The sequence below is a fragment of the Xiphophorus couchianus genome, chromosome 2 (assembly GCF_001444195.1).
Source record: "Xiphophorus couchianus chromosome 2, X_couchianus-1.0, whole genome shotgun sequence".
Classification (NCBI taxonomy): Eukaryota; Metazoa; Chordata; class Actinopteri; order Cyprinodontiformes; family Poeciliidae; genus Xiphophorus; species Xiphophorus couchianus.
The window spans coordinates 4406061-4432177 of record NC_040229.1 but is presented as its reverse complement, the minus strand read 5'-3'; the positions used below and the strand labels follow the sequence as shown (position 1 = coordinate 4432177).

Here is a 26117-nt window from a genome sequence, read left to right as displayed (position 1 = left end):
TTACTTTCCACACTAATCATTGAATTAACAAACCAAATATTTCATTTTCAAACTAAATATGGCTAAATATTTAGGTCCAACCTGAATATTTAGCAAATGTACAAATTGGCTTGAACGTAGTTACATCAAAAATATTTAGCTTGTCTGCTAAATATTTAGTTAGCAAGTTAAATATTTAGTTCAGAAAATAAATATTTAATTTAGAGCTAAATAGTTAGCTCAGACTTAACCATTTGGTTGAGCACTGAATATTTAGCTTAAAAAACTGAATATTTTAATGACAGGCTAAATAAACCAAATTATTGCTGTATTTTTTGTGTCTAAATGTCAGTGAGTGGTCATCCCGTAAACGAAACTGTGAAAAGATCCGAGCGGAAGTCCAGCTTTCTCCTCCCTCATTCCTCGCCTCCACAACAGAAGAAGAAGAAGAAAATGAACAGCAGCCTTTTAGCTGCCGACGCTACGCGGAACTTAGCGAGCAGCTAGCTGGATAGCCTGTCCGCTGCTGCTATCTGTGGGGGTTTGTTTTCTCTAACAGAGCCTCTCGGTGCCGCAGTCTCAGCCAGGCGGTGTGAATGTCCCCCAGAACTTCCGTAGAGTTTATTATCACCTTTAACTGGCTGTTTCTGTCGCTTTCTGACAGAGAAACCAGAGGAGTGTTGAGCTAGGCTAACAGTTAGCAGGCTAGCTCTCTAACCATTTTGTTCTGGATCCAGCTCGCTTTAAACCGGCTCATACCGCAGCTCTGTGAGTATACTTTTTATTTTTTAAATCGGTGAAATTTACAGTGAAAATGATGAGTTGACGTTTATTCGGTTTGGTTTTTATCGTATAATGTTATTGTTAGGCTGGCGTGCTAGCCTAGCTGAAAAGCATTTGTTTGTCAACAATGTATATTTATAAGATATAATTTTACCGATCAGCTACTTCACAAACATCACCCAGGTTTCCCCCAGAAAACTCCCTAGACCTGGTGGCTGGGCGCCCGGCAGGCGGTCATTCATCCAGCGGCCCGCCTGTCTTTGAGTTAAATGTCTAAAGTTGACAGGAGATTTGAAAATATCACTTGATAATTATGTGTTATTGGAAGATTAATATCTGAACACCAACTATAACGTCCTAAAAATGCAACCATAAAAAAACTTAAATAAATAAGCATTTCTTAACCTGGTGGCCCGCAAGGCTTATGGTGCCCTGGGAGAAACCCTGATCACGTTCATGGTTAAAAGAGGCCCACAGTTTTCCTCCAGTAAACTAACAGTCATTCTTTTAAGTGAAACTATTGCTCTAGGAGATCCTTACAGAACTTGAATATAAGTATTTTTCTTTGGACTTTTAGAAGTATTATTTTCAAAATGTTTCAGTTAAAAGCTACTGTCTGTATCCCAAAGAGAAATTCGATGCTTTAATAACTCGTGTCATCCAAGTATCCTAAGACAGAGGGCAGGAAGGAGCTCCAGTAGCTGTCAGTCTTGCAGTGAATCTGGATACGTCTCTGACTAAAGACAGTTGCTGTATGACATTCTCTTGCTAACAGCTCAACTGCATGTTCTGAAAGAGTTTGAATTAGATTAGGATTTGGCTCATTTATAAGATGAAGAACAAATATCATATTTTCAAAGCAAACTGATGCAGTTTCTGTACAGAGTTTTAAAGATCAGCTGAGCTTTTTGCCAGTAGTTTCTCATGTTGCTTGTTGTTCTGATGAAATGAATGTCCGGAGTTTCTTCTGCTCTGATTGGTTCTTATCTCTGCAGCTCAGAGGTCCAGATGAAGCTGTCCTCCTGAACCCGGTGCCCTCGGTGATGTCCACAGCTCGTGTGGCTTCAGGCTCCGCTCCCTGGCGTTCCATGTGTCGTTGAACCCCTCCGATCTCCTCTAGGCAACAGAATGAGTGGCGCCGCTGACCCGACCCAGCCCACTGAGAAGAGGAGCCCCAAACCACGGCTCTCCAAATGATATGATAGTAGCTGCCTGGATCACTTTCTGTGCCTGTAGGAGCCTCGCCCAGCTGCTGCTGCTCCTCTCCCCCTCGGCACCCCCGGCCCGGGAGACGCTCGCCGCCGCCCGCCTCGGTGCCATGGGCAACAGCTGCGTGTGCAGAGAGGACAGCGACCTAGAAGACCACCGCCACGACTCGGCCTCCAGAGCTCAGGCCCGCCGGGTCGACCACGGCGCCGCCGTCGGAGCCGACGCCGCTGACAGAAGCGGCCGGCCCAGAGATCCGGTCCGACCGCCGCGCCGCGGCCGCGGCCCACACGAGCCCAGACGGAAGAAGCAGAACGTGGACGGGCTGGTGCTGGACACGCTGGCTGTCATCAGGACGCTGGTGGACAAGTAAGTCCTGAGACAGGAAGGCGGGTCCAATCGGGTCAGCTGGAAGCAAGCAGGCACCAGCAGTTCAAGTAGGGTGGTTCCCTCAGAGTTCGGGCGGTTCTCCCTTGAGGTCAGGGGGTTCTGTGATTCTCAATCTTGGTTCTCCCACTGTTCAGTTCATTTCCTGTTCAGTTCATTTCCTGTTCAGTTCGTTTTCTGTTCAGTTCATTTCCTGTTCAGTTCATTTCCTGTTCAGTTCATTTCCTGTTCAGTTCGTTTTCTGTTCAGTTCATTTCCTGTTCAGTTCATTTCCTGTTCAGTTCGTTTTCTGTTCAGTTCATTTCCTGTCTCAGAAGCTCTCACCGTGTTAAACCTGCAGGTCAGCGGTGTGGCGTTAGCAGTAGCTTCCTGCTCTGTGGTGACATATTGTATTAGTAGTGGACCTGTGCTGGTTCTGATCTGTTGCTTAGCGACTGAGATGCTGAAGAAGAGCAGGGAGGAAAATGTTTTAGTCTGTTTTTTTTCCTGCTTTTCTTCGCTCGCTAACAGACCTCCTGACGTGCGCTGCAGCTGGTTATGGCTTCTGCTGAGGTTCTGTATATGAATGCTATGTTATGGTCTGACCTCTGACCCCAGACGGGTTAGAAGGTTCTGGTTGAACTGTGACCAGGTGTTCTGATCTAATGATGTCATAGTTTCTGTTATGAAGCTGCTCTGCAGGTTTCTAAGCGCTGCTGTTCACCTCCTGTTGTGCCTTTTGCCTCTGGTGGTGTTTTTTTTAATCTCAGCTGGATGTTCTCTTTGGACCAGTTGGACCAATTCAGCCCAGTTCAGCTGTGGGCTGTTTGAGCAGTTTCCAGAAAGCGCCGCCTGACCAGAGCAGAGCATCATGGGTCGGATCCAGCAGCACCGACTCATGTCTGCCTTGGAACCTCAGACTTATTATACTAATGCTCCATCAGGCTTTTAGCTCCAAAGCTGTGCATAAAACACACATTACTATTATATCCTAGGGTGGGACTTCAACATGTTAATTTTTATTTATAAATTACAGACATATTAAAATGTTTAACGCAATTAATCTTTAATTTTTACATACAAAAGTCCAGAATCATAAATGTGACGGATGAGCTACATCCGCTAGCAGCTGCGACGCCTCTTGCTTCATTTCTGTTTCTGAACAATCTGATTGGACGATGGAAAAGACTGCTGTTATGTTCATCTTGTGCTAAGAGGAGTAAGCCTATCAGAAGCTATGCTAGCATGAAGTAACATCTCAATGTTAGCATGTAGCAGCTAATGCTAATGTCAGTGTCCACAGTCCAGATTTCTAAAGATCGATGAACGATCAGAGAACCTCTGGAAAGATGAACGGATAGAAAAATGTTTTGCTCCAATCTGATGAAGAACCTGAAGATTAAAAACTAAAACTATTTTTGTTGCTGAGCTCAGGTTGACATTATATAGTTTTGGATTAATTGTCATTAACTACAGACCCTGAGGTTACCTCTATTAAAAGTTGGATAGATTTTCTGTAGTTAATTTGGGTGAAGTGAGCAGGATGTTCACCTGTGATGACATGTTTTGTGTCTTTCAGTGACCAGGAACCTCCATATTCCATGATCACGCTGCATGAGATGGCAGAGACAGGTAAGTCGCTTACAGCAACACACGAGCTTCCATCCTGATCTGTGACGCTCCGTCATCAGAGGCTGACTTGGTCCTGATCAGATTGTTCAGATAAAAGCTGGTTTAGGTATTTGATCGGTTCCTGGATCTCAGCAGATCCTCTCTGGACTGAAACATGTCTGCTGCCTCGCCTAGAATCTTCCCCGTTCTGCCTGACCTGATCCAGACTTTTCATTTGTTCCCCCATCTAACATCTAATGTCCGTGTGAGATGCATTAGATGTCAGTAATCCAGCAGGATTATAAACTAGTTTTCCTTTAGCTCTGGGAATCTCTCTGCAGCGTTGGTTGGGTGGAAGTTTGGGTCGACTCGGCCTTAGGAGACGGCTGAACGTTCAGCAGCAGCTCCCTTCCTGTTGGGTTCCGTCTCATTTTAATGTCATTAATATCCGTCTCTTTATGCAAATGGATTTAGTAGTTGGCTTATATTTGCTGAGTTTTCCTCGGTGCTGTGCGGCTGGAGGTTCTGTCCACGGCGCCGTGTGGCTCTGCCTGCATTATTCATGAGCAGGTTGACTTGCAAACGAGGTGGGAAGTAATTTATGCCTTAATGAAGTGGAAATGCCTGCTTTCATTATGTTGCACATTGTAATCAAGAACGAGGACAAATTACTCATAAAATTTCATGGGAAACTAAAGCAGGAGATGAGAAATTAGAACATGTTAATTTAATAAACTGGAACTTTTTATTGTTAGTGTCTTGACCAGCTGTGTTCATGAACACATTTAAAGAGGTTTTGAGTTAAAATCTGGTTATTTATTCAGTTTATTCCCTTCTTTATTAATGATTTTGCTGCTGACTGTGTTTTCTCCCAGACGACGGTTGGCTGGAGGTGGTCCAGTCTCTGATTCGAGTGATTCCATTGGACGATCCGCTCGGTCCTGCAGTCATCACCCTCCTCCTGGATGAGTGTCCTCTTCCTACCAAGGTGTGGAATCTGGAATAATCTGCGTCCCCAGGCTGCTTCAGGCATCAACAATAATCAGGAAGCTGCCTGGCTTCATTTCCAACCTGCCTTTGACTTTGTTTCATTTATTGTTTAATTACATGAGCTGTGTTGGAGGAATGAGTCGCTGCTGCAGCAATGTTTGAGTCACGATCATCTGTGTGCCAGCCGTTATGTTGAGAAACAAAACGCAATGCACCACAAAAGGTGTGGCGTTTTGTGACGCCGTGTGACATTATGTGGATCAACGGCCGTTTTCCTTCCAGGACGCTCTGCAGAAACTGTCAGACATGTTGAGTCTGAGCGCTACGGTGGCCCAGCAGGACGCTCTGAACCCGGCTAAGCACAGAAACACCACGGCCGTCCTGGGCTGCCTGGCTGAGAAACTAGCAGGTACGGTCAGAAAGCCCTGCTTCCTGCAGCCGGGGGAGTTTGAGCGCTGCTGAATTTTGACCTTCGATGTTGTTGGTAACGCTTCATTATTGCTCCAGTTACCCAGCTGCTTTCTTCCCCAGGACCAGCCAGCATTGGGTTGTTGAGTCCTGGAACACTGGAATACCTTCTGGAGAGCCTGGTGAGCGCTCTCTGTTTCTGGGTCAGAGGTCATGCATGGTTAGTCGCACTGCATGCTGGGTAATCATGCAGGACCAGTTGGGACGTCGGTCCGTCCTCTAATGTGTAAATCTGGTCAGACTGTTGAATGTTTGAGGGGAACGTTGCTGACTGATTGTGTCTCCATGCAGAGCGCCGACTCCCACCCGACTGTCATGCTGTTCGCTCTCATCGCTCTGGAGAAGTTCTCCCAGACCAGTAGGTGGAGCCGACTCATCGCCGATCTGATCCAGCTGAGAAGCAGCTCATGCAGAGGATTTTAATCTAGATAACACATCTGCTCAGTCGTCTCGTTTTCTCCTGGCGTCCGTGTTTGTTTTCAGCCTAGCCGAGGTGATGCTGTGCTGCAGTTTTCATCCCGTTAGACCATCCATAGTCCGGGTTCACTACTTATTGTTCATGAACATTAGAAAACATTCCCTGTTCTTTAGTGTTCCTTCATAACATGTTGACACATTTTCAACAAAAAAGCAACAAGATAAGAAAATCCTCCCTGGTCCTCACTGCGCATCGTAGCGTTTCTCGTCCGGCAGCATCATTTTTTTGTCAGAACCGTTTGCTCCGTCAGGCTCAAACTGCGTTTAACTTTTTTATGACTTTAAAAATGTCGTTGTTTTATTCACTCAGAATAATTTGTTTGTTTTACGGTGAAAACATTTGCTGGAATAAGAAGTTTTTTGTTTTTTATTAAATTAGTTTCATCATCTTGTTTCAGGTGAGAACAAGCTGACTGTGTCAGAGTCGTCCATCAGCGATCGACTCGCTGTCCTGGAGTTGTGGGCGGACCACCAGGACTACCTGAAGAGGCAGGTGGGCTTCTGCTCACAGTGGAGCCTGGACAACCTGTGTGAGTGAAACTGTGGCGCAGCCCGGACCAGGATCAGACATTAGACTGGACCGGGATCAGAAACTAGAGTCTAGGCTACACAGACTCTGCGGCTCCAGATTGACGTGTTTCTCCGTTTCTCCCGGGTTCAGTCCTGAAGGACGGCCGTCAGTTCACCTACGAGAAGGTGAACCTGAGCAGCATCAACGCCATGCTGAACAGCAACGACGTCAGCGAGTACCTCAAGATTTCCCCGACTGGATTGGAGGTCAGTCTGGGTTCATTGGAGTGGAGACGGGATTTCTGGATACTGATCTCTAGTTGACCTGTGGCTGACCTCCGGCTGACCCCGAGCAGCTGAGGTCACGAAGGACAGAGAAGGTCTTGCTATCGCCAAAGGTCAGCTGCGGTCAGGGCCCGTGTGCAGTTGGATCCCAGCGGTGCTGATGTGAAACGGCAGCTGATTGGCTGCAGTATTGCATATTTTGCACATGCTGATGTTAGGTGGGTTGTGTATCATGCTGTCAGCAGCAGGGCTCTCAGGCTGCAGGCCCGTCTCAATGGTTTCGGCCTTGTAAAGATGCTACTGAGGCGTTTGTGCAGATTGAGGCCTCTGGTCTGCAGAGTTTGTGAGGTTTGTCATCCTGTGTCGTCACGTTCTGCAGGCGCGGTGCGACGCCTCTTCCTTTGAGAGCGTGCGCTGTACGTTCTGCGTGGATTCGGGCGTCTGGTACTACGAGGTGACGGTCGTCACATCGGGCGTGATGCAGATCGGATGGGCCACCAAAGACAGCAAGTTCCTAAACCATGTAGGTAGCAGATCTGTGCTGCGCCTCGGCCTGCGTCGCTCCATTTAACGCCGTTCTGCTCCCACAGGAAGGCTACGGCATAGGAGACGATGAATATTCATGCGCTTATGATGGCTGCAGGCAGCTCATCTGGTACAACGCTCGCAGTAAACCTCATTCTCATCCCTGCTGGAAGGAGGGTGAGCCTTACGTCTAGCGTTTCCTCAACTGTCCAAAGAACACACCAGCTTTTGATGGCTGGGTTGATCTCAGCATTCGGCCGCTAACTCGGCTCGCTTTGAGTGAAAACGGTGAAATCGTTTTGTGATCTGTCCGCTGCAGGAGACGCCATCGGCTTCCTGTTAGATCTGAACAAAAAGCAGATGATCTTCTATCTTAACGGACACCAGCTGCCGCCAGAGAAACAAGTCTTCTCCTCAGCCACGTAAGTTTCAGCGCCGCTTCCCACATCGCACACAGGAAGTAACGCTTTGAGCAAAAACATCAACAGAGACCATTAAACATTTCTGATCAAATCTACTGTAATGAAGCTTCCTCTCAGTAATATTTAAGTAATCAGACTCGTTTACAGAAACATAATCCTCCTGTGAGGCATAACTAATCAATCTGCTGATCACAGATCAACTAGTAAAGTCTGAGGTGGACCTGATGCTCAATAAGCGTCTTGGAATGATTTATTTTTCTGTTCGGTCGTATTATCTTCATGATTAGCTGCTTTTAGGTTATTAATGTTTCCTTTGTGCTGAGTGTGCAGCGGTGAGACGAACCAGTTAGTCGGCGCTGGTTCCTCTGGTCCGACTCGTTTCTTGTGGTTCTGCTGCAGGTCGGGTTTCTTCGCCGCCGCCAGCTTCATGTCCTACCAGCAGTGTGAGTTTAACTTCGGGGCCAAGCCGTTCCGCCATCCGCCCTCCGTCAAGTTCAGCACCTTCAATGACTTCGCCTCCCTCAAGCCCACTGAGAAGATCATCCTGCCAAGGTAGGAGCCCTGCTGCACCAGGGAGTGACCTTTGACCCCCATCCCGTTGTCGCTCTGTGTTCCTGGTTAACTAATAACGCTTGCGTACGTCTGCTCATCCTGTTGTCATGGAAACGGTGATGATCGGTCGTTTGGTTCCCCAGACATCGGCGTCTGGCCTTACTGAAGCAGGTCAGCATCAGGGACAACTGCTGCACGCTGTGCTGCGACGTCATGGCCGACACGGAGCTGCGGCCCTGTGGACACAGGTAAGACTGCAGACCTGAGGCGGCCGCAGCATCTGTAGCTGCTGCTGCTGCTGCTGCTGTTGTGGCTGCATCACTGACGCTCTCTCCCTCCCGGCAGTGGGATGTGCATGGACTGTGCCTTACAGCTGGAGACGTGTCCGCTGTGCCGCCAGGAGATCCAGACCCGAGTCAGACTCATCGCTCACGTCTCCTGACCAACTTCACGCTTTTCCTCCTCCTGCTCCTCTTCCTCCTTCCTGATGAAGATGGCGCCGTGTTTCCCTGAAGAAGAGGAGGGGAGGAGTCTCCTCTTGGTGTTCTGAACTGGACCGGATCCTGACAGAACCAGCACCTTGTTGAGGCAGCCCTCAGACCTGAGGATCCGTCCTGCAGAGCGTCTGCTAGTGTTCAGCCGTCTGCAGGCTGCAGTATTAAATCTGAGGTACAGGCACGTTGATTCCATCAATATGCTAATTATTGTTCTCTAAAGGTAGCAGTTAATATTTCCTCCACGGCTTCTGTCTTTATGAACGGCCCCAAAACTCTTTGTTTGGCTTTATGCCACATTCTGCCGCTGATGAATTATAAGATTATCATTTATATTCCAAATTCAGTTTGTCCTGCAGCCAGGAAAGGAAACTCTGAGAACTCCTCAATCTTCTGCTGTTTCACCCACATTCAACTGTCCTCTGGAGAACAGCGCTCCCGCTGGCTGGTGTGAGCGTCAGGGTTTCAGTTCTCTCCAGAAATCGTTTCTGCTGTTGCTTTATGGATTCAGCTGCTGGAAATGTTTCCATGAAGCTTTCAGGGTTTCATCAGATCTGATCTGGAAACAGATTCAACTGAAGCAACTAATAGGAACCGAAACATGTCAGGATGGTTCATCGAGTCACCTTGTTTCCTCCAAGCCAAGGGACGTGTTCCCCGAGTCCTCCGAGTCCCCCCGAGTCGTCCCTGTGTCTCTGGGTTCACTGAGCTGGCTTTCACAAACAGGTTCATGGATTTTTGGATGGCAGAATGCCTTTCGGGAAAAGTTCTTTGTGCAACCAAACAAAACGCTTCAGTAGCTTTTGAAATCAAAGAGTGAATCATTTAACGGTCAAACAAATCCTGCAGAGGCAGCAGAGTTGATGGAAACCCTGGAAGAAGTCGGCACCTTAACGTGGAGCAGAAGAATCTGACTGGTTGGAAACCAGGTTCAGGATTGTAAAGATTAATTTGTGACTTGTATTTAAAATGTTTATAAAGGAATTATGATCCGGAGTTCCCAAAGATGTGATTTATTAAGAAATTGTTGTTTCTTGATTTGTGATATTTGTAATAAATGTATGTTAATGTGATCTCTGTCTGACTGACTCTGGTTTTCCAGCATCAACCAGAACCTGTGAAATTAAAATCCTGAAATGATTTGACCTTCAAAAAGTCCAACTACTGAATAGAGTTCATGAATTTATCTCACATGACTTTATTTCTGCTGGTTCTGGTTTCCAGCTTCAGCAAAACTCAGATCCTCAGGAGATGCAAAGAGTTTAAGGCAGAAATCTGGGCCCAAACAACAGAACCTCCAGGGTCTGCTCTCAGATCTGGGTCTGGGCTCCTTTTATCAATCAAGCAATCAAATTTTATTCGTATACCACATTTCAGCAGGAAGGCATTTCAAAGAGCTTTATATCAAACAAACACAAAGTCAACAGAATCAACAATCAAACATGACATAAAGTCGAGTTCCATCGTTAAATTGATTATTGATTATGTTTCTAATAAAACTAACAGCAGCTTTTAGTCTGGATTTAAAGGATCTCAGTGTTTCAGCTGTTTTACAGTTTTCTGGAAGTTTGTTCCAGATTTGTGGTGCATAGAAGCTGAAAGCTGCTTCTCCTCGTTTGGTTCTGGTTCTGGATGCAGAGCAGAACCAGAACCAGAACCTGAGAGGTCTGGAAGGTTGATACAGCAGCAGCAGATCTTTAATGTATTGTGGTTCTGATCCGTTCAGTGATTTATAAACTAACAGGATTTCAGCTCCAGGGAGCCAGTGGAGGTTCTGGAGAACTGGGTTTATGTCTCTATCCTCCTGGTTCTGGTCAGAACTCCAGCAGCAGCGTTCTGGATCAGCTGCAGCTGGAGGATTGATTTGTTGGACAGACGCTGCTGCAGGAATCAAAGCGACTGGATGAGTTTCTCTAGATCTCACTGAGATATTAGTCATCTAGATGTTGTTCATCTGATAGAAGGCGACTTTGTGACAGTCTTTATGTGGCTCTGAAGGGTCAGGTCAGAGGTCATCACTACTCCCAGGTTTCAGGATGATCGCTGGTTTCAGTTGTAATAAGCTGTGCATCGACTCTAGATCAGTGGTTCTTAACCTTTTTTAGGTACCGAACCCATCAGCTTCATATGCGCAGTCACCAAACCCTTCTTTAGTGATAAATAAAATATTATTTTTTTCCAAATTCAAGACATAGGTTGTATGTATATGTTTTTTTTGCTGGTGCACAAAATGAGCCACACAGCAAGTTACAGTATTACTTTATTCTGGCCCCCAAAAATATTTCGGCCCCATGAAAGAATTTCAGCCCCCAAAATATTTTTTTACTAATTAAAAATAAATTTGGATTTTTTTCAAAGAATTAACATTTTTTTAATAACTTAATTTTTTTTATTTTAAATTTAGTTTGTTTTTTGTCATTTCTGGATGATTATGAAATTTTCATCATTTGAATCCACAAAATACTTTTTTGGGGCCAGAATAAAGTGTTGCACAAATTACACACCTGTAAATCAGTGAGACTCCTGCTGCTGTTTTTGGGAGACCAGTTCAGAGAGGCGTGGCTTCAGAGAGGCGTGGCTTCAGAGAGGCGTGGCTTCAGAGAGGCGTGGCTTCAGAGAGGCGTGGCTTCAGAGAGGCGTGGCTTCACCTTGGCAGGCGCGTCTTCAGAGCAAAGTCTGTTCATTTTCTGCTTCTTTTGCTCGACATATTAAGTATGGATTAAAATATTAAGAAAGAAACCACGCGACGTACAACTACGACAGCCGCTGATACTGCGTGCACTAAATGCCCCGCAGCCCTGATTGGCCGAGCAATGTAACATGATCCTCTGCAGCCAGTGATGGCCAAGCGGGGCGGGGCATCATGACTTTATACAGGTGTGTCTTTACCTCCGCGACAGAGGCTCCGCCGAACCCCTGAGACCGACTCATCGAACCCAGGTTAAGAACCACTGGTCTAGATCTATAACTCTAGATCTGTAGCTCTAGATCTATAACTCTAGATTGTTCTAGATAGTATCTTCAGTTTCTGTTCAGCTGGAGAAAGTTTTGTCTCATCCACACATTGATCTGTTCTCAGCATTTATTCAGTGACTGGATGGGGTCAAAGGTCACCTGGTGACATCATAATGTAGAGCTGTGTCATCAGTGTAGTTATGGTAACTGATATTATTTCCTGTTGTAACCTGAGCCAGTGGGAGCTTATAGATATTGAATCAGGATCCTAGGGTTGAACCTTGCAGAACCCCACATGTGACCTTTGACCTCTGATGAGAAGTTTCCAGTTGAAACAGCGAAATTCCAGTTCTTCATGTCAGATTCAAACCAGTTGAGTTCTGGACCAGAGAGTCCGACCCGACTCTCCAGTCGGTTCAGTAAATTGATCGACACTGAGGTCCAACAGAACCAGAACCAGCTCTGTGGTTCTCCCACAGTCTGTATTTATATGGACGTCATTGAACACTTTGACTAGGCCAGTCTCTGTGCTGTGGTAACCATGGAAACCAGACTGGAAGGAGTCAAAGTTTAGTTAGGAAGCTGTTTAACTGTTCAAGCTTTTTCAGTAACTTTACTGATGAGTCAGAGGTCAGAGGTCAGCCTGTAGTGATTTTATCAGAGGTTTGATAACTGCTGGTTTCAAAGCCTGATGAGAGCCAAGAGTTACTATTTGGATCAGATCAGCAGCGACAGGCAGGACTTTGTTAAAGAAACGTTCTAGAGTTATAGATCTAGAACATCCAGACAGCAGCAACTGGAGCTTCACTGACTTATTATTTCTTCCAGGGTTTTATAATTTAGTGGCTGAAATTGGGTCATTTTTCCTGCATTAGTTGTGTTTGGGTTCAGCTTTGGTTCTGGCTTTGGAGTGGATCTGCACATTAATCCTCAGATTTTCTGAATTTTCTCTGAAAAGAATCTGGAAAACTTGTTGCAGGCGTCAGATTGAAGTTCAGGAGGTTCAGTCACTGGAGGGTTTGTGATTCTGTGGATTGTTGCAGATAAAGCTGGAGTTTTGTTCATGATTTCATGACATCTGCCAAGAAAGCCTCCCTTTCATGTTTTAGTGTGTAATGGAAAATGTTCTAATGTGCTCCTCAACCCTCTTCTGCTTTAGGTATTTCTGCATAGTCTTATCATCAAGCTGCTCTCAAGACTTATGCAGTGTCATATAACAGCAGGAGAGCTCCTTGATCCCAGAGACTAAGTGTTACTTTCCCAACGTAGAACTTATCTGCCCTCTTTAGCACCAAAGAACAACCTTAACAATAGACAAATGGTCAAACCATCTGGGCTCCACAGAATCCCTGGTTCATCACAATCAGAGATTCACACCTCTAGTCCGATCAAGACTCTCTTCTCTCTTCTCTGATTGGAACCTATAAAAGGAAACCAGATCCACTGTTGGTCAGAGCAGACTGACGGACTCCTTTCACTCTGTATTTCTGTTCTCACCTTGCAACGTTTTAATACATTTCTTATTTTTTCTCATCCAGATTCTTGTTAAAGTCATTACTTCCATGACATAGTGCTGAGTGATAGTTACCTAGACTTTCTTTATAGATGTCATAATAAACGTAAAGTTGAGTTTTACGCCATTTTCGTTTTGCCCTACGGCAGAGTTGTCTTGCAGATTGAACTGTTTGTGTATTTCTCCATGGAGATTTCTTTTTACCACACAACCTTCATTTTAATGGAATCAATAATATCTGAGACTTTAGACTGAAAATCTTTTACCAACTTATCTACATCATTACAGCTTAAGGGTGAGGAAGAAGAGTAGATTTGATTAAAAGTTTCTGCTGCGTTTTCAGTGAGAGAACGTTTTGTGATGGTTGCTGTTTGTCCAAGTGGGTTAAAAGATAAAGAACTTTCAAAGATAACAGGAAGTGATGCGACAGGCGACATCAGTTACAGAGACATTGGAAATATTCACACCCTTACTGATAACCAGGTCCAGTGTGTGTCCTTGAGTGTGTGTTGCTTGTTTGACATGTTGTGTTGGACCAAAAGTCTCTAAAATATTAGCGAGCTTTTTTGCCCCTCTGTCTTGGGGGTTGTCAACATGAATGTTGAAATCACCAACAATTATTAAACAATCATAATCAATATACATAAGAGATAGAAGCTCATTCAAGTCAGTAAAGAAATTTTTCACAAAAGTTGGAGTTTTGTATAAAGTTACTGTCAAAGTTCGTTTGTGACCTTTAACCTCAATTCCCAGAAACTCAAAAGAGGTGAAGTGACCCAAAGAGATTTTACTACAATTTATGATATTCTTAAATATTGAAGCCACGCCTCCTCCTTTTTTATGTTTTCTATTCACTTAAAAACTTGTTGTTATGAGGCGCTGATTCAATTAGCGATCGGTTCATTATTGTCATTCAACTGTTTCTGTCAGAAACATAACATGGATATTATGCTGCATCACAGCAGCGGACCCACTGGACCAGAACCAGAACCGGATGAGCTGATCGGACCCAGTGTTGGACCAGCACATGTTGGACCTCCAGCAGCCTGGGACCAGGTCTTGTAAGAAAATCTGTTCCCTCCATGTCGGCAGCGCGCATTTGTAAGGCTTAATTGGCAAAAGCTGGAAACAGACCGATTCTCTTAAAAAACAAAATAAAGTAAGAAGACCCCGTTTATTTATTTATTTTATAATTTTGTTATGCTGCCGAAGGTTACAACCTTGACATGATTATTTGAGTTGTTTTACCGACAAATCGATCAGATGAAATGAACGGATCCTCTCTGGCTGCAGTTCGCGCTCCCGACACAAGGGGGCAGAATGTCACACAACACCGGTTGTCCTCAGTCCAGGTGAGTTGGTTCTGATGTCTTTGTTCCCAATGTAAACCATCAACACTTTAACTTTTATATGACTTATTGATAAACACCATTTTTTAAAAGGAAGCTGCAGACTGAACATGTTTCCATCTTTTTCTCTACTTAGGAACCAAACGACCCCGGGATCTTGTTCTGCCGGAAGGTATTTAGAGACCCACACAATACCGCCGTTTCCTTGACAACGAGATTTCTTTGTCGATCACCAAACGGCTCCCACAAACAGATTTGTTCAGGAAGTAAGTAAACTAAAGTCTTCTAACAGATAAATTCATCAGAACCGGAACATGTTTAGACTGAACTCTATCGGTGTAATCGGATCTCTTAACGTGAACTGGTAACTGAACTGTTCTCTGTGTTGCCGCCCAGCTGAGACTGGACCGGTTCGTATGGAGGAGGAACTGTTCGCTCCGTCATGGTGGGTCAGCTGGTTTCCCGAACAGAACCAGCGGAGTTCGGTCTGTAAACAGTACCAGTCGCTTTGTTCGTTTCGGTCCAAATGGTTCCGATTCATTCAGAGCCTAGATTAGACGCTAGAACTGATTCATATGTGTTCATTTGATGATTCCTCTTCATCCACCCATCATTTATAGATTAGAACATTTTCAGTCCACTAAAACCGAACCTGGTCCATATGTGGTTGCTGTTGACACCAGAGCACTCCAGAATCGTGGTTCCGGTCAGACTGGTGACGATGTGTAGTGACATCACTTCCTGTTTGTGAACCTGGATGTCTGTCCTCCATGCAGCTCCTCGGCAGCAGAGGCGGCTTTCGACGTGGTGATCGGCTGCATCCTGGAGATCATCATGGGTAACTGAGTTCAACCTGCAGATGCAACCAGTACACCCAGCGCTCCCAGTTAGAGCCACTGGTTTGTGTTTCCTGCAGAGGAGGACTTCCAGCTGGTCCAGCGCAGCTTCTTGGACCGGCACTACCTGGAGTTTGAAGAGTCTGATGAGAACAAGCTGAGCTACACTCTGATCTTCAACGAATACGTGAGTGGCAGCATCATGGCTCTGATTGGCCCGGCGCTGGCAGCATCATGGCTCTGATTGGCCCGGCGCTGGCAGCATCATGGCTCTGATTGGCCCGGCGCTGGCAGCATCATGGGCGCTGGCAGCATCAGGGCTCTGATTGGCCCGGCGCTGGCAGCATCATGGCTCTGATTGGCCCGGCGCTGGCAGCATCATGGCTCTGATTGGCCCGGCGCTGGCAGCATCATGGCTCTGATTGGCCCGGCGCTGGCAGCATCATGGGCGCTGGCAGCATCAGGGCTCTGATTGGCCCGGCGCTGGCAGCATCATGGCTCTGATTGGCCCGGCACTGGCAGCATCATGGCTCTGATTGGCCCGGCGCTGGCAGCATCATGGCTCTGATTGGCCCGGCGCTGGCAGCATCATGGGCGCTGGCAGCATCAGGGCTCTGATTGGCCCGGCGCTGGCAGCATCATGGCTCTGATTGGCCCGGCGCTGGCAGCATCATGGCTCTGATTGGCTGTTGCTCTGCAGGTGGAGCTGCTGGAGAAACCTCTGGAGGAATGTCTGATGAAGAAGATCCCCGGATTCAACATGGCCAGCTTCATTCAGCTGCTGATGTGAGCTACGGAAACTCAGAGCTGCCAAACCATCAGAGCTAACATGGAGCCTATTCATGTTTCCATTCATATTTACAGAAGTTTGATTCTGTTTATGGTGATTTCTGGTTTAGACATGAAAAGACGCCGTCCAGCAGTTTTGAGCTTAGAAACTCAAATTGTGCTTCTGTTTCCTGGCCACCAGGTGGCAGACTGAAGCTTTCTCCTGTCTTCTGCAGGCAGCACAAAGAAGAAGTCCCAGACGAGATGTTTGACATGCTGCTCACCTTTATCGACTTCATGGCCTTCAAGGAAATGTTTGTCGAGTACCGAGCGGTGAGTGGAGGGCGCCGATCCGAGCAGATCAGGACGCCGCAGACGCTGACCTCTGGTTGTGCTCCCTGTGTTTTCAGGCTAAAGAGGGTCGAGGTTTGGACCCGAGTCAGGATCTGCTGGTGACGTCTCTAAACCCGGCAGGTTCTGCTGGACACCAGTAGAACCACCAGAACCACCTTGGCCCTCATATTGGAGCTGCTTCGAGTCTGACAGAAACTCTGACCTGATTCAAGACTAAGAACTCACTGAGTGATGGATGAATGGATGAATGAATGGATGAATGAACAGATGAATGGGTGAATGAACAGATGAATGAACAGATGAATGAATGGGTGAATGAACAGATGAATGAGTGATCTGTGTTTGATCTAAGTTCTTGTTTCGTCTGAATTTATTGAAACTGAATAATTTTCTCTTCCTTCACTGATGGTCGTCATAGTGATTTTAATGTTTGTGAATAAATTATCTTTGTCAGATTCGGATGAAAATTTGTTCAAATTAATTTTTAAATGAAATTGATTGAAAGCTTAGAGTCCTTTATTGTAAATGTTTCATAAAATGAGCTTTAAAAATCTGATTACAGTGAAAACATAAATGAAAACATGAACGTCTGGATCAGATCCTTCTGTGTAAACAAACATTTTCATTTAAAATGAAGGAAAAACAAACCAAACATTTGATCTAAACACAAATAATTTAAACTTTTATCATCAAGCTGCCGACTTTCTTTCCTTTAACTGGTTTTATTCACAGATTTTTACTTCATTTCAAAATCTTCAATAATTCATGTGCAGCCACCATCAGGCTGAAGGTTCACTGGATTCGTTGGCGGCTGAGCCTGAGGTCGTCCTTCCACAGAGTTTTCACTTCGGGTTCACAAACAGAGTGGCTGGAATTTGCTGTGATCATCTTTAAGGTGTGGCTAATTATTAAAACATAATTCGGTTTCTTGGATTTCAGATTAAAAAATCATCATTTCTGGGAATTAAAAAGTTTTTTATGATTCAAATTTAAACATTTTGATCCTGGAGGAGAAATTCCCCGTTTCCTCCAGAACCTTCAGCAACTGGACTGAAATAGAGCCATGATGAACTAGTTCCAGGTCAAAGGTCAGTCGCTGCCTGTAAACAGAGATCCAGACGTTCAGGCGGAACCGGTCCATTCGGTAAACGGTGGAGCAAACCTTCACTCAGCGTTTAGCTTCAGGATTATCGGAAAGCTGAGAATAAAACCCAAACGGGTCAAAAGGTTTGAGAAATGATTCCTGAGCTGGAGTTGAGAGAAAACATGAATCGGACCAGATCTGAACCAGTTGGTGGTTCGGTTCTGATCTGGTCCAATCAGATCTTCATCAGGTTGAGGAAGATCTCCAGCGTTTCCTTTTCTATCAAAGCAAGATGACGAGTCTGGAGAATTAGACGGATTGCTGAGCTCAGATGATTACTGGGTCCATGTGAAGGCCTGGTTCTGGTGGTCCTGGTTCTGGTGGTCCTAAGTGGGCACAGTGGTGGTGGCGGCGTTCCCTCCGTCAGCCCTCCAGTCCAGGTAGGACAGGTAAGCTCCGGCGCCGTACAGCAGCGTCAGCACCGCTCCAAAGAACTGCAGGGAGAGGAGAAACATCTGGAGACGGTCGCAGTCAGGGCTGCAGGAACAGCCGTTCCCTGAACAGCCGTTCCCTGAACAGCCGTTCCCTGAACAGCCCTGCAGGGTTAGGGTTAGACCTGCTAGCTGCACAGCAGGAACCCTGATGGGTCCCCACCTGGAGAAGCAACCAATCAACAGCTGGTTGGTTCTCCAGGCCCTGTTGATGCAAGCCTCCACGCTGTTGACCTCTGACCTCAACCTGTTGGCTGCTGTCTCTCGCTCACCTGACCATCATCTGAGAAGAAGCCGTTTGTATCAGAGTTCAGTGAAATCTTGTTAATTATTGTCCTTACAAATTCATTTTCTGTTCAGATCCCTGGTTTCCTACTGCAAAGGGTCAAAGGTTAATGTTTTCACACCTTTAATCTGAAACTAGTGATGCGTTGTCGCTAACTGGTTGACGCAATAAAAGCTGATCAGGTGATCTGTGGGTGTGACGCCGTCATGCGGCTGTAAAACTCCTGATCTGTACTTTTCCATGTCAGACTTTAAATCCTGAGAGGATCCGGTCCAGATCTGCTGGATCCGGTAAAGAGAGGTTCAGAACCAAAGCCTGGACCTGGTTGGCCAGTCGTCTCTGCTCCATGCTTTGGGTTTCGGTTTAAGCAGGGAACTTTCTCCAATCCACATCTGAAGATGCCGTCAGTTCCAGGCAGCGTTCCCATGGTAACGCAGCTAAATCTCTTAGTGATGATGAGGAGCGAGTTGGAGGCCGAGCTGCCAGCTTCCATGGGAGGAAGATTCATTTTACAGACTCACAGCGATAATTTTGTTCTCACTCGCCTTCTTCATCCAGGCTAACCCAGCGTGGAGGAAGTAGGATGGCCATCACCATGGAAACGGACTCCCGCAGGCCTTCAGGTGTCCGTCTTCTGGTTTCATGGTCAGATGAAACACAGTGACAAGATGGCTGCCTGGAGAAGTGAGGCTCTCCGGCATGGTGGCGGCAGCGTCATGCTGTGGGGCTTGTAGCTTTGTGGAATAATGGAAAACTTACAGCGGCAGCGCCGATGTGTCCGACGAAGGACGGCTTGAACATCCGGACCGTGGCGGCGTTGGTCAGGAAGGCGGTGAGGTAGAGCAGGGCGGCCACTGCGTTATACATCATCACCTGCAAACAACACCAGAACCGGGTCAGGTTCTGCTAAACAAGGATCTTCATTACTTTACCTTCTGTACTTCAAGTTTTTATCTAACGGTATTGGTACGGGTACCACCGGACCTCGGCGAGGCCCAGAAATGAGCCGCTCCACCTACAGTCATGGTCCAGGGAACGGCGGAGAGGATCTGGGGGACGCTGAAGAGCAGGACGAGGAAGAGGAGGGTGGTGAGGATCCACAGAGTGACGGCCACAAACATCACCCAGCCGTAGGCAGGGACCAGCCAGTAGGGGGCGCCGGCAATCAGAGCCCAGTGCAGCAGACCCAACACCTGCAGCACAGAGGAAGAGAGGCTGCAGGAGGAGGCGGCCAGGGGACCAGAACCAGAACCATCAGAACCATGATGAATTAATGAAGTGATTTAAATTTTTAATCTGGTGATGATTTCTCTATGAATCTGCTGCAGATCTTCCTCTGTTCTCAGTAAAATTCAGAGCTGAAGTGATGCAGAGAACAGCAACTGGCAGGAAAGGTTTCACTCAGGTTTCACTCAGGTTTCATTCAGGTTTCATTCAGGTTTCACTCAGGTTTCATTCAGGTTTCATTCAGGTTTCACTCAGGTTTCACTCAGGTTTCATTCAGGTTTCACTCAGGTTTCACTCAGGTTTCATTCAGGTTTCACTCAGGTTTCATTCAGGTTTCATTCAGGTTTCATTCAGGTTTCACTCAGGTTTCATTCAGGTTTCATTCAGGTTTCATTCAGGTTTCATTCAGGTTTCACTCAGGTTTCATTCAGGTTTCATTCAGGTTTCATTCAGGTTTCACTCAGGTTTCACTCAGGTTTCATTCAGGTTTCATTCAGGTTTCATTCAGGTTTCACTCAGGTTTCACTCAGGTTTCACTCAGGTTTCATTCAGGTTTCACTCAGGTTTCATTCAGGTTTCACTCAGGTTTCATTCAGGTTTCATTCAGGTTTCACTCAGGTTTCACTCAGGTTTCATTCAGGTTTCACTCAGGTTTCACTCAGGTTTCACTCAGGTTTCATTCAGGTTTCACTCAGGTTTCATTCAGGTTTCATTCAGGTTTCACTCAGGTTTCACTCAGGTTTCACTCAGGTTTCATTCAGGTTTCACTCAGGTTTCATTCAGGTTTCACTCAGGTTTCATTCAGGTTTCACTCAGGTTTCATTCAGGTTTCACTCAGGTTTCATTCAGGTTTCATTCAGGTTTCACTCAGGTTTCACTCAGGTTTCATTCAGGTTTCACTCAGGTTTCACTCAGGTTTCACTCAGGTTTCATTCAGGTTTCATTCAGGTTTCATTCAGGTTTCACTCAGGTTTCATTCAGGTTTCACTCAGGTTTCATTCAGGTTTCATTCAGGTTTCATTCAGGTTTCACTCAGCTTCTCGTCTTTCCCATTTTGTAGAAAAACCAAGAGGAAAATCAGATCTACACCTCACCTTCGCTGCTTCTTTCAGGTGAAACGTCGTCTGTTTAGCTGGATTAACTCTGGTTCAGAGACTGATGGTGGTTCAGTCTGTAGGAACCGGGTCAGAACAGTTCTTACCGTTTCAGCCGCCATGAGTGCCGCTGGGACACTGCGCAGGAACGACATGTCCATCCTGGAGGTGGTGCTGGAAACCAGCCCCCGCAGCCGGCCGGCCCCCTGCTGGGGCTGTGGAGAGCTAGTCTCCGTGGTTACCTTGGAGGGAAAGTCCGCCATGTTATTTTCTTCTGGAGATTCGCCTCAGAAAAACAGCAGCACTCCACACCGTTTAGATCAGGAGCTGCAGAATTAGATCCGTTTAAAACCAGAGAACAAGAAGCAGCGCAGCGTCCTCCTGCTGCTACTGGGCACTAAGGGAGGCAAGAACACACTTCCTCCTCCTACACACACACACACACACACCAAGTGTTTCGTCACTTCCCTCCTATCTGCTTCTCTCTCCCAGCGCCGCCTCCCATATGGCTCTCAGGGGCCGCTCACCTGGTAACTCATTAACATCAGGATAATAACACACACACACTAAGACTGACTCAACAACGCCCTCTGGTGTCTAACCCAGTTTCACATTTTAATGCTAAATCGTTTCTGTTGTAATGCTGGAGATAATGTTGATGTTTGAATATCGATGGTCAGTATCAGCTCTTCACGCGGCTCACAGTTACCAGGACTCACATGACCTCTATCTGTTCTCTGACAGGAGGCGTTACTATAGAAAAAGCTGATTTTTATTTCTGTCAGCTGGATATTCTCTTTATTATGTTTTTAAACTTCAGGACATAATCCATAAAACCCCCAAAATAATCCAGATGACGAAGGAACCGCTGAGGTGCAAACTTCATTTAGGATTAAAACTAAATCACATTTTCAGTTTGAATTGATTCAGCCCCAAAGTTTCCCAGAATGCATCTGGAGCAGAATAAAATAAAGAGGGAAGATGGGTGAAATGAGCACATGTTTATTTATTATTTATGAGGATGAAGTCACACAGGAAAACAGCTTCATTAACATCATCTGCATCATTTAACATCCAAACTTTCAGCTTGACACATATTCACTTTAAATTCTTCTGATTTCAGGCGTTAAAGGAGAAAAAAACAGCAGATTGAACCGCGAGAAATAAATACCATCACGAGAACAGGAAGCAGAATTATTCTACACTTCCTGTCTGAGACGCCAGTAACATTTCCACACCTGCTAAAATATCAGATCCAGAAAATGGTTTGACTTAAATAAATAGGATTTATCCATCGGTAACGTCAGATTGTTGCCATTCAGTCGACAAGAGAAGAAAAGATCAAACCATGAAGATCAGGACGGGGGGACAGGTGAGTCCTCAGGTGTAAAACTTGCTGTTGTTTATCTTCTTCTCCTTTGACCTGAAGAAGAATAAGAGTTAAAGTTGCAGAGTGAATAAGTGAATCTGACCTGATATTAATAAAAACTTTGATTATTTTATTTTTTATTTACTAAAGGGCTAAAGAGAAAATAAAGTCTAAATGTTTTATATTGCTTCATGAGGGAAAATCACAAGGACATAAAATCTTTAAAAGGATCCAGGACGGGGCGTGCCGTGGTGGCGTAGCGGTTAGCACGACCCATATTTGGAGGCCTTGAGTCCTCGACGTGGCCGTCGCGGGTTCGACTCCCGGACCCGACGACATTTGCCACACGTCTTCCCTCCTCTCCTTCCCCGTTTCCTGTCAGCCTGCTGTCACATAAGGGACACTAGAGCCCACAAAAATACCCTGGAGGGGTAAAAAAAAAAAAAAGGATCCAGGACTAGTTGAACATGTTGAAAAAATTTGTTGCAATTTATCTATTAACTAAAAAATCGCTGTTTGTGACTCGCCAGAACTCATAATTACTTCAAAAACATCTTTTGATATATTTTTCAACCATGGAGGTCGCCATTTTTTCACTCCTGGGTTGATGACGTCATCAGGTCCATTCTGTACTGGAGTCTACAGAAAAATCGCAGGAATGCTAACTTTACCCCAGCAGTTGTTTATCATATTGCGTTTGACTGGCGTCATTTTAGATAACGCCACACTGTGTCACTATGGGCTGTAATTAAAAAAAATAAAAATAAAAATTGAAACAGAGTCTGGATAATTTCCCACATGAAAGAAAGGAGAGCGCAGGGCGAGAGCCGGAGAGGACACCGCCAAGGACCTGATCTGGACTTTTCGCCACAGCACTTTGAGCCATTTATACCGGCAGAACCAACGAAGGTCCTAACAGGTGATTGTTACCTTAACGAGCTAAAAATAAATGCCGTGCTGCCGCTGAGACAGACAGAGCTGGACGCTCTTTCAGATGCTAACAGGAGCTATACCCAGTATAGGGAGGAGAAGAGGCGGCAGACTCATCAGGACGGCCAAAAACTCCCAACCACTGTGGGGTGGATACCACAACCAGCCGTCAGCTCCGTTAGCTAACTGCATTTCCAGGCAGAGCCTCACCTGTCATCATGGAAGAATAATATAATGATAAGATCATTCATATTGCTATTTTCATGCTGTGTTTTGTACTATGAAGTATTTATTTTTCATTTAGCTTTACCAATGTTGACAACGTTTTTTCTTGAAAATCGCTAAATGTTCGCAATTTCACTCGCAGGTGAGCAGCAGCGAGCCGAGCCTCACCTGGGATTGATCAACCTCTCACTAACTGCACTGGCTGCTATTCTGAGATCATGTCCCTCCTGTCTGTACGTCGCTAATAAAATGGTTAAAAAAGTTTTAATATATAAACTGATTTTCCATCATTTGGCTTATGTAAATAATGTTCAGTGTTTGTTGTCACCAACTGTGTGACGTGTTTCCTGTGCTGAGCAGCGACCAGAAACCAGAGAACAGATTCGAGGTGCGGCAGGCAGTTCTCTGGCCTCATGGCAGGGGGCGCTCATGATCCCAGACATTGTGACTCCACGTCTGCAGAGTAAGAGGCAGTAATAGCGAGCTAGCATACAGTAAATAAGTGAAGCTACACGCAACGAGTCTACGTGTAACTTGGCCGATACAGAGAGCGAGAAAAATGTGGTTTTGAGTTGTACTTCCCCTTTGCTGTGCAGCATAGCACTAAAATAATATCTATTTCCAAGTTTCATTGAGTTAACACTCTGCTGTGGCAACGCGGCTATAGATGGCATGTGAATGTATAGTTGTTTTTTATGCCCTTCAATGTTGCCTGCATGTACAAAATTTCCGTAAGTAAACAATAACATGCAGAGGGTCTTATGATTTTGATTAAGCCAGAGCCTCACCGCACGTCACTGGCTAACGGAGCTATTACTACTAGAAATGCTAACGGAGCTAGATCACCGGTACTGAATGTGAAACCACCACCAGTAACAGCTGGTTGCCAAACCCGACACAGAGCTACAGAACCACTTACCGGATCACAGTCCGACCAGAGGTGAGTCTCATTCATTGTTTCATTATGAACTTGAAGGCAGCAGCAGCTGCTACGACCAACTCTTCCTCTGTTTGTTCCTCCTCATCATCACCACTTCTGATTTCGGTTCCGATCGGTTTCAATGCGCTCCGGTTCAATTTAGAAAGGCTTAATAATGTTACTCATCACTGTTTTGGCTGGAGGAGCCAGGCTGTTGGACCGTTACCCAGAATGCATTGCATCATGACCAAAATGGCGACATTCCTGTGACAATATTTTAGTAAAATTTATAAAAACTAAATAACCTACAGTATTATTACATCTAAAATAAACCAAATAAAGTCGATTGTTGCAACTAATCGTGGATCCCTTAAACGTTTCTTAGTTTCTCTTGCGCTACTCGCCCTCTAGTGGCAGCATCTGGTATAACAAAAACAAAATCAGAACATTTCATCAACAACAACCCCCGAAGCATGTGGAGAGGCATTAGAACCATGACGGACTACAAACACAGCACTTAGCTGACCAGCCGCGACCCCACCCTGCCTGACACCTTAAACAGTTTCTTTGCCCGCTTTGACACGGCAGTAATAGCGAGCTAGCATACAGTAAATAAGTGAAGCTACACGCAACGAGTCTACGTGTAACTTGGCCGATACAGAGAGCGAGAAAAATGTGGTTTTGAGTTGTACTTCCCCTTTGCTGTGCAGCATAGCACTAAAATAATATCTATTTCCAAGTTTCATTGAGTTAACACTCTGCTGTGGCAACGCGGCTATAGATGGCCAGTTGGTGCTGCTCTTCCAACTGGAAGAGCAGCACCAGCCCCTCGTCTTACAGAAGCATCAGGTGACGTCCACCCTGAGGAGGATCAACACCCACAAAGCTCCAGGACCGGACAAGGTGTCAGGCCAGACGCTGAAAACCTGCGCCGACCAGCTGGCAGGAGTGTTTCTGGACATTTTCAATCTGTCCCTGCAGCTCGCCACGGTTCCTGAGTGTCTCAAGTCTTCCACCATCATCCCTGTACCGAAGAAGAGGTCCATCACCAGCCTGAACGATTACCGGCCCGTCGCTCTGACCCCGGTGATCATGAAGTGCTTTGAGAGGATTCTTCTGAGGTACATCAGAGACTTTATCCCCGCAAACCTGGACAGCCTTCAGTTCGCCTACAGAGCGAACCGGTCAACAGAGGATGCTGTCTCCATCACTCTGCACACAGCCCTGACCCATCTGCAGCATCCCAACACCTACGTCAGGATGCTATTTGTAGACTTCAGCTCAGCATTTAATACCGTCATCCCAGACAAGCTGGTGCTGAAGCTACTCGAGGTGGGGCTGCCCGCTTCACTGTGCCACTGGATCAGAGACTTCCTCACCAACAGGCCTCAGGTGGTGAGAATAAGTGGCTCAACATCGTCCCCACTGGTCCTCAACACAGGCACGCCGCAGGGCTGTGTGCTCAGCCCAGCTCTCTTCACCCTGTTTACACACGACTGCGTGGCCATCCACCCCACCAACACAGTCGTGAAGTACGCGGACGACACAACAGTAGTGGGTCTCATTTCAGACAACAACGAGACCCACTACAGAGAGGAGATTCTGCAGCTCACTCAGTGGTGTTCAGCCAACAACTTGGTGCTGAACACAGGGAAGACCAAGGAGGTCATTGTGGACTACAGAAGGTCCAGGAGGACCGATCACACTCCCCTTCTCATAGATGGAGAAGTGGTGGAACGTGTGGACAACATCAAGTTCCTGGGCCTCCACATCACTTCTGACCTCTCCTGGAACACAAACACCTCCCACCTGGTGAAGAAAGCACAACAAAGGCTCTTCTTCCTCAGGAAACTGAGACGGGCTGGACTTTCCTCACGGCTGCTCGTGAACTTTTACAGGGCGACGATCGAGAGCATCCTCTGCCTCAACATGACTGTGTGGTATGGTAGCTGCACAGCATTGGAGAGGAAACAACTGACACGGGTGGTGAGAACAGCACAAGGCATTGTGGGATGCCCCCTCCCAGACCTGGACTCCATTTACACAGAC

The 26117-nt window shown here is 46.1% G+C and overlaps 4 protein-coding genes across 5 annotated transcripts in view; 2 read left to right on the top strand and 2 right to left on the bottom strand.

Annotated features, from left to right (window-relative positions):
• Positions 1-392: 392 nt before the first annotated feature.
• On the top strand, positions 393-9741 carry rspry1 (ring finger and SPRY domain containing 1). The gene is made up of 15 exons (XM_028005864.1): positions 393-747; positions 1758-2337; positions 3914-3966; positions 4821-4933; positions 5218-5344; positions 5467-5525; positions 5695-5761; positions 6279-6410; positions 6542-6657; positions 7055-7198; positions 7266-7377; positions 7520-7622; positions 8022-8174; positions 8318-8422; positions 8520-9741. Exons 2-15 carry the CDS (start codon positions 1961-1963, stop codon positions 8614-8616), a joined length of 1758 nt encoding a protein of 585 aa, XP_027861665.1. The 5' UTR covers positions 393-747; positions 1758-1960; the 3' UTR covers positions 8617-9741.
• A 4582-nt stretch (positions 9742-14323) lies between these two features.
• On the top strand, positions 14324-16898 carry arl2bp (ADP-ribosylation factor-like 2 binding protein). 2 transcript variants are annotated; one of them, XM_028006071.1, is made up of 8 exons: positions 14344-14488; positions 14622-14751; positions 14882-14930; positions 15262-15323; positions 15402-15508; positions 16022-16107; positions 16326-16422; positions 16500-16898. In XM_028006071.1, the coding sequence occupies exons 1-8, from the start codon at positions 14405-14407 to the stop codon at positions 16581-16583; spliced, it is 699 nt and encodes a 232-aa protein (XP_027861872.1). In that variant the 5' UTR covers positions 14344-14404; the 3' UTR covers positions 16584-16898. The 2 variants fall into 2 exon arrangements, with proteins under 2 accessions (XP_027861865.1, XP_027861872.1); XM_028006064.1 differs by having other exon boundaries at positions 14324-14488; positions 16326-16898.
• A 43-nt stretch (positions 16899-16941) lies between these two features.
• pllp (plasmolipin) lies at positions 16942-21430 on the bottom strand. The gene is made up of 4 exons (XM_028006148.1): positions 20733-21430; positions 19324-19497; positions 19064-19177; positions 16942-18021 (listed from the first exon to the last, which is right to left on the bottom strand). The coding sequence occupies exons 1-4, from the start codon at positions 20886-20888 to the stop codon at positions 17914-17916; spliced, it is 552 nt and encodes a 183-aa protein (XP_027861949.1). The 5' UTR covers positions 20889-21430; the 3' UTR covers positions 16942-17913.
• Positions 21431-21611: 181 nt separating this feature from the next.
• Positions 21612-26117, bottom strand: part of plcg2 (phospholipase C, gamma 2) — a 69547-nt gene continuing 65041 nt past the window's right edge. The window contains exon 33 of the mRNA XM_028005673.1: positions 21612-22048. Within this exon, the coding sequence (XP_027861474.1) occupies positions 22006-22048 (43 nt within the window). The 3' untranslated portion in view covers positions 21612-22005. The remainder of the gene's footprint in view (positions 22049-26117) is intronic.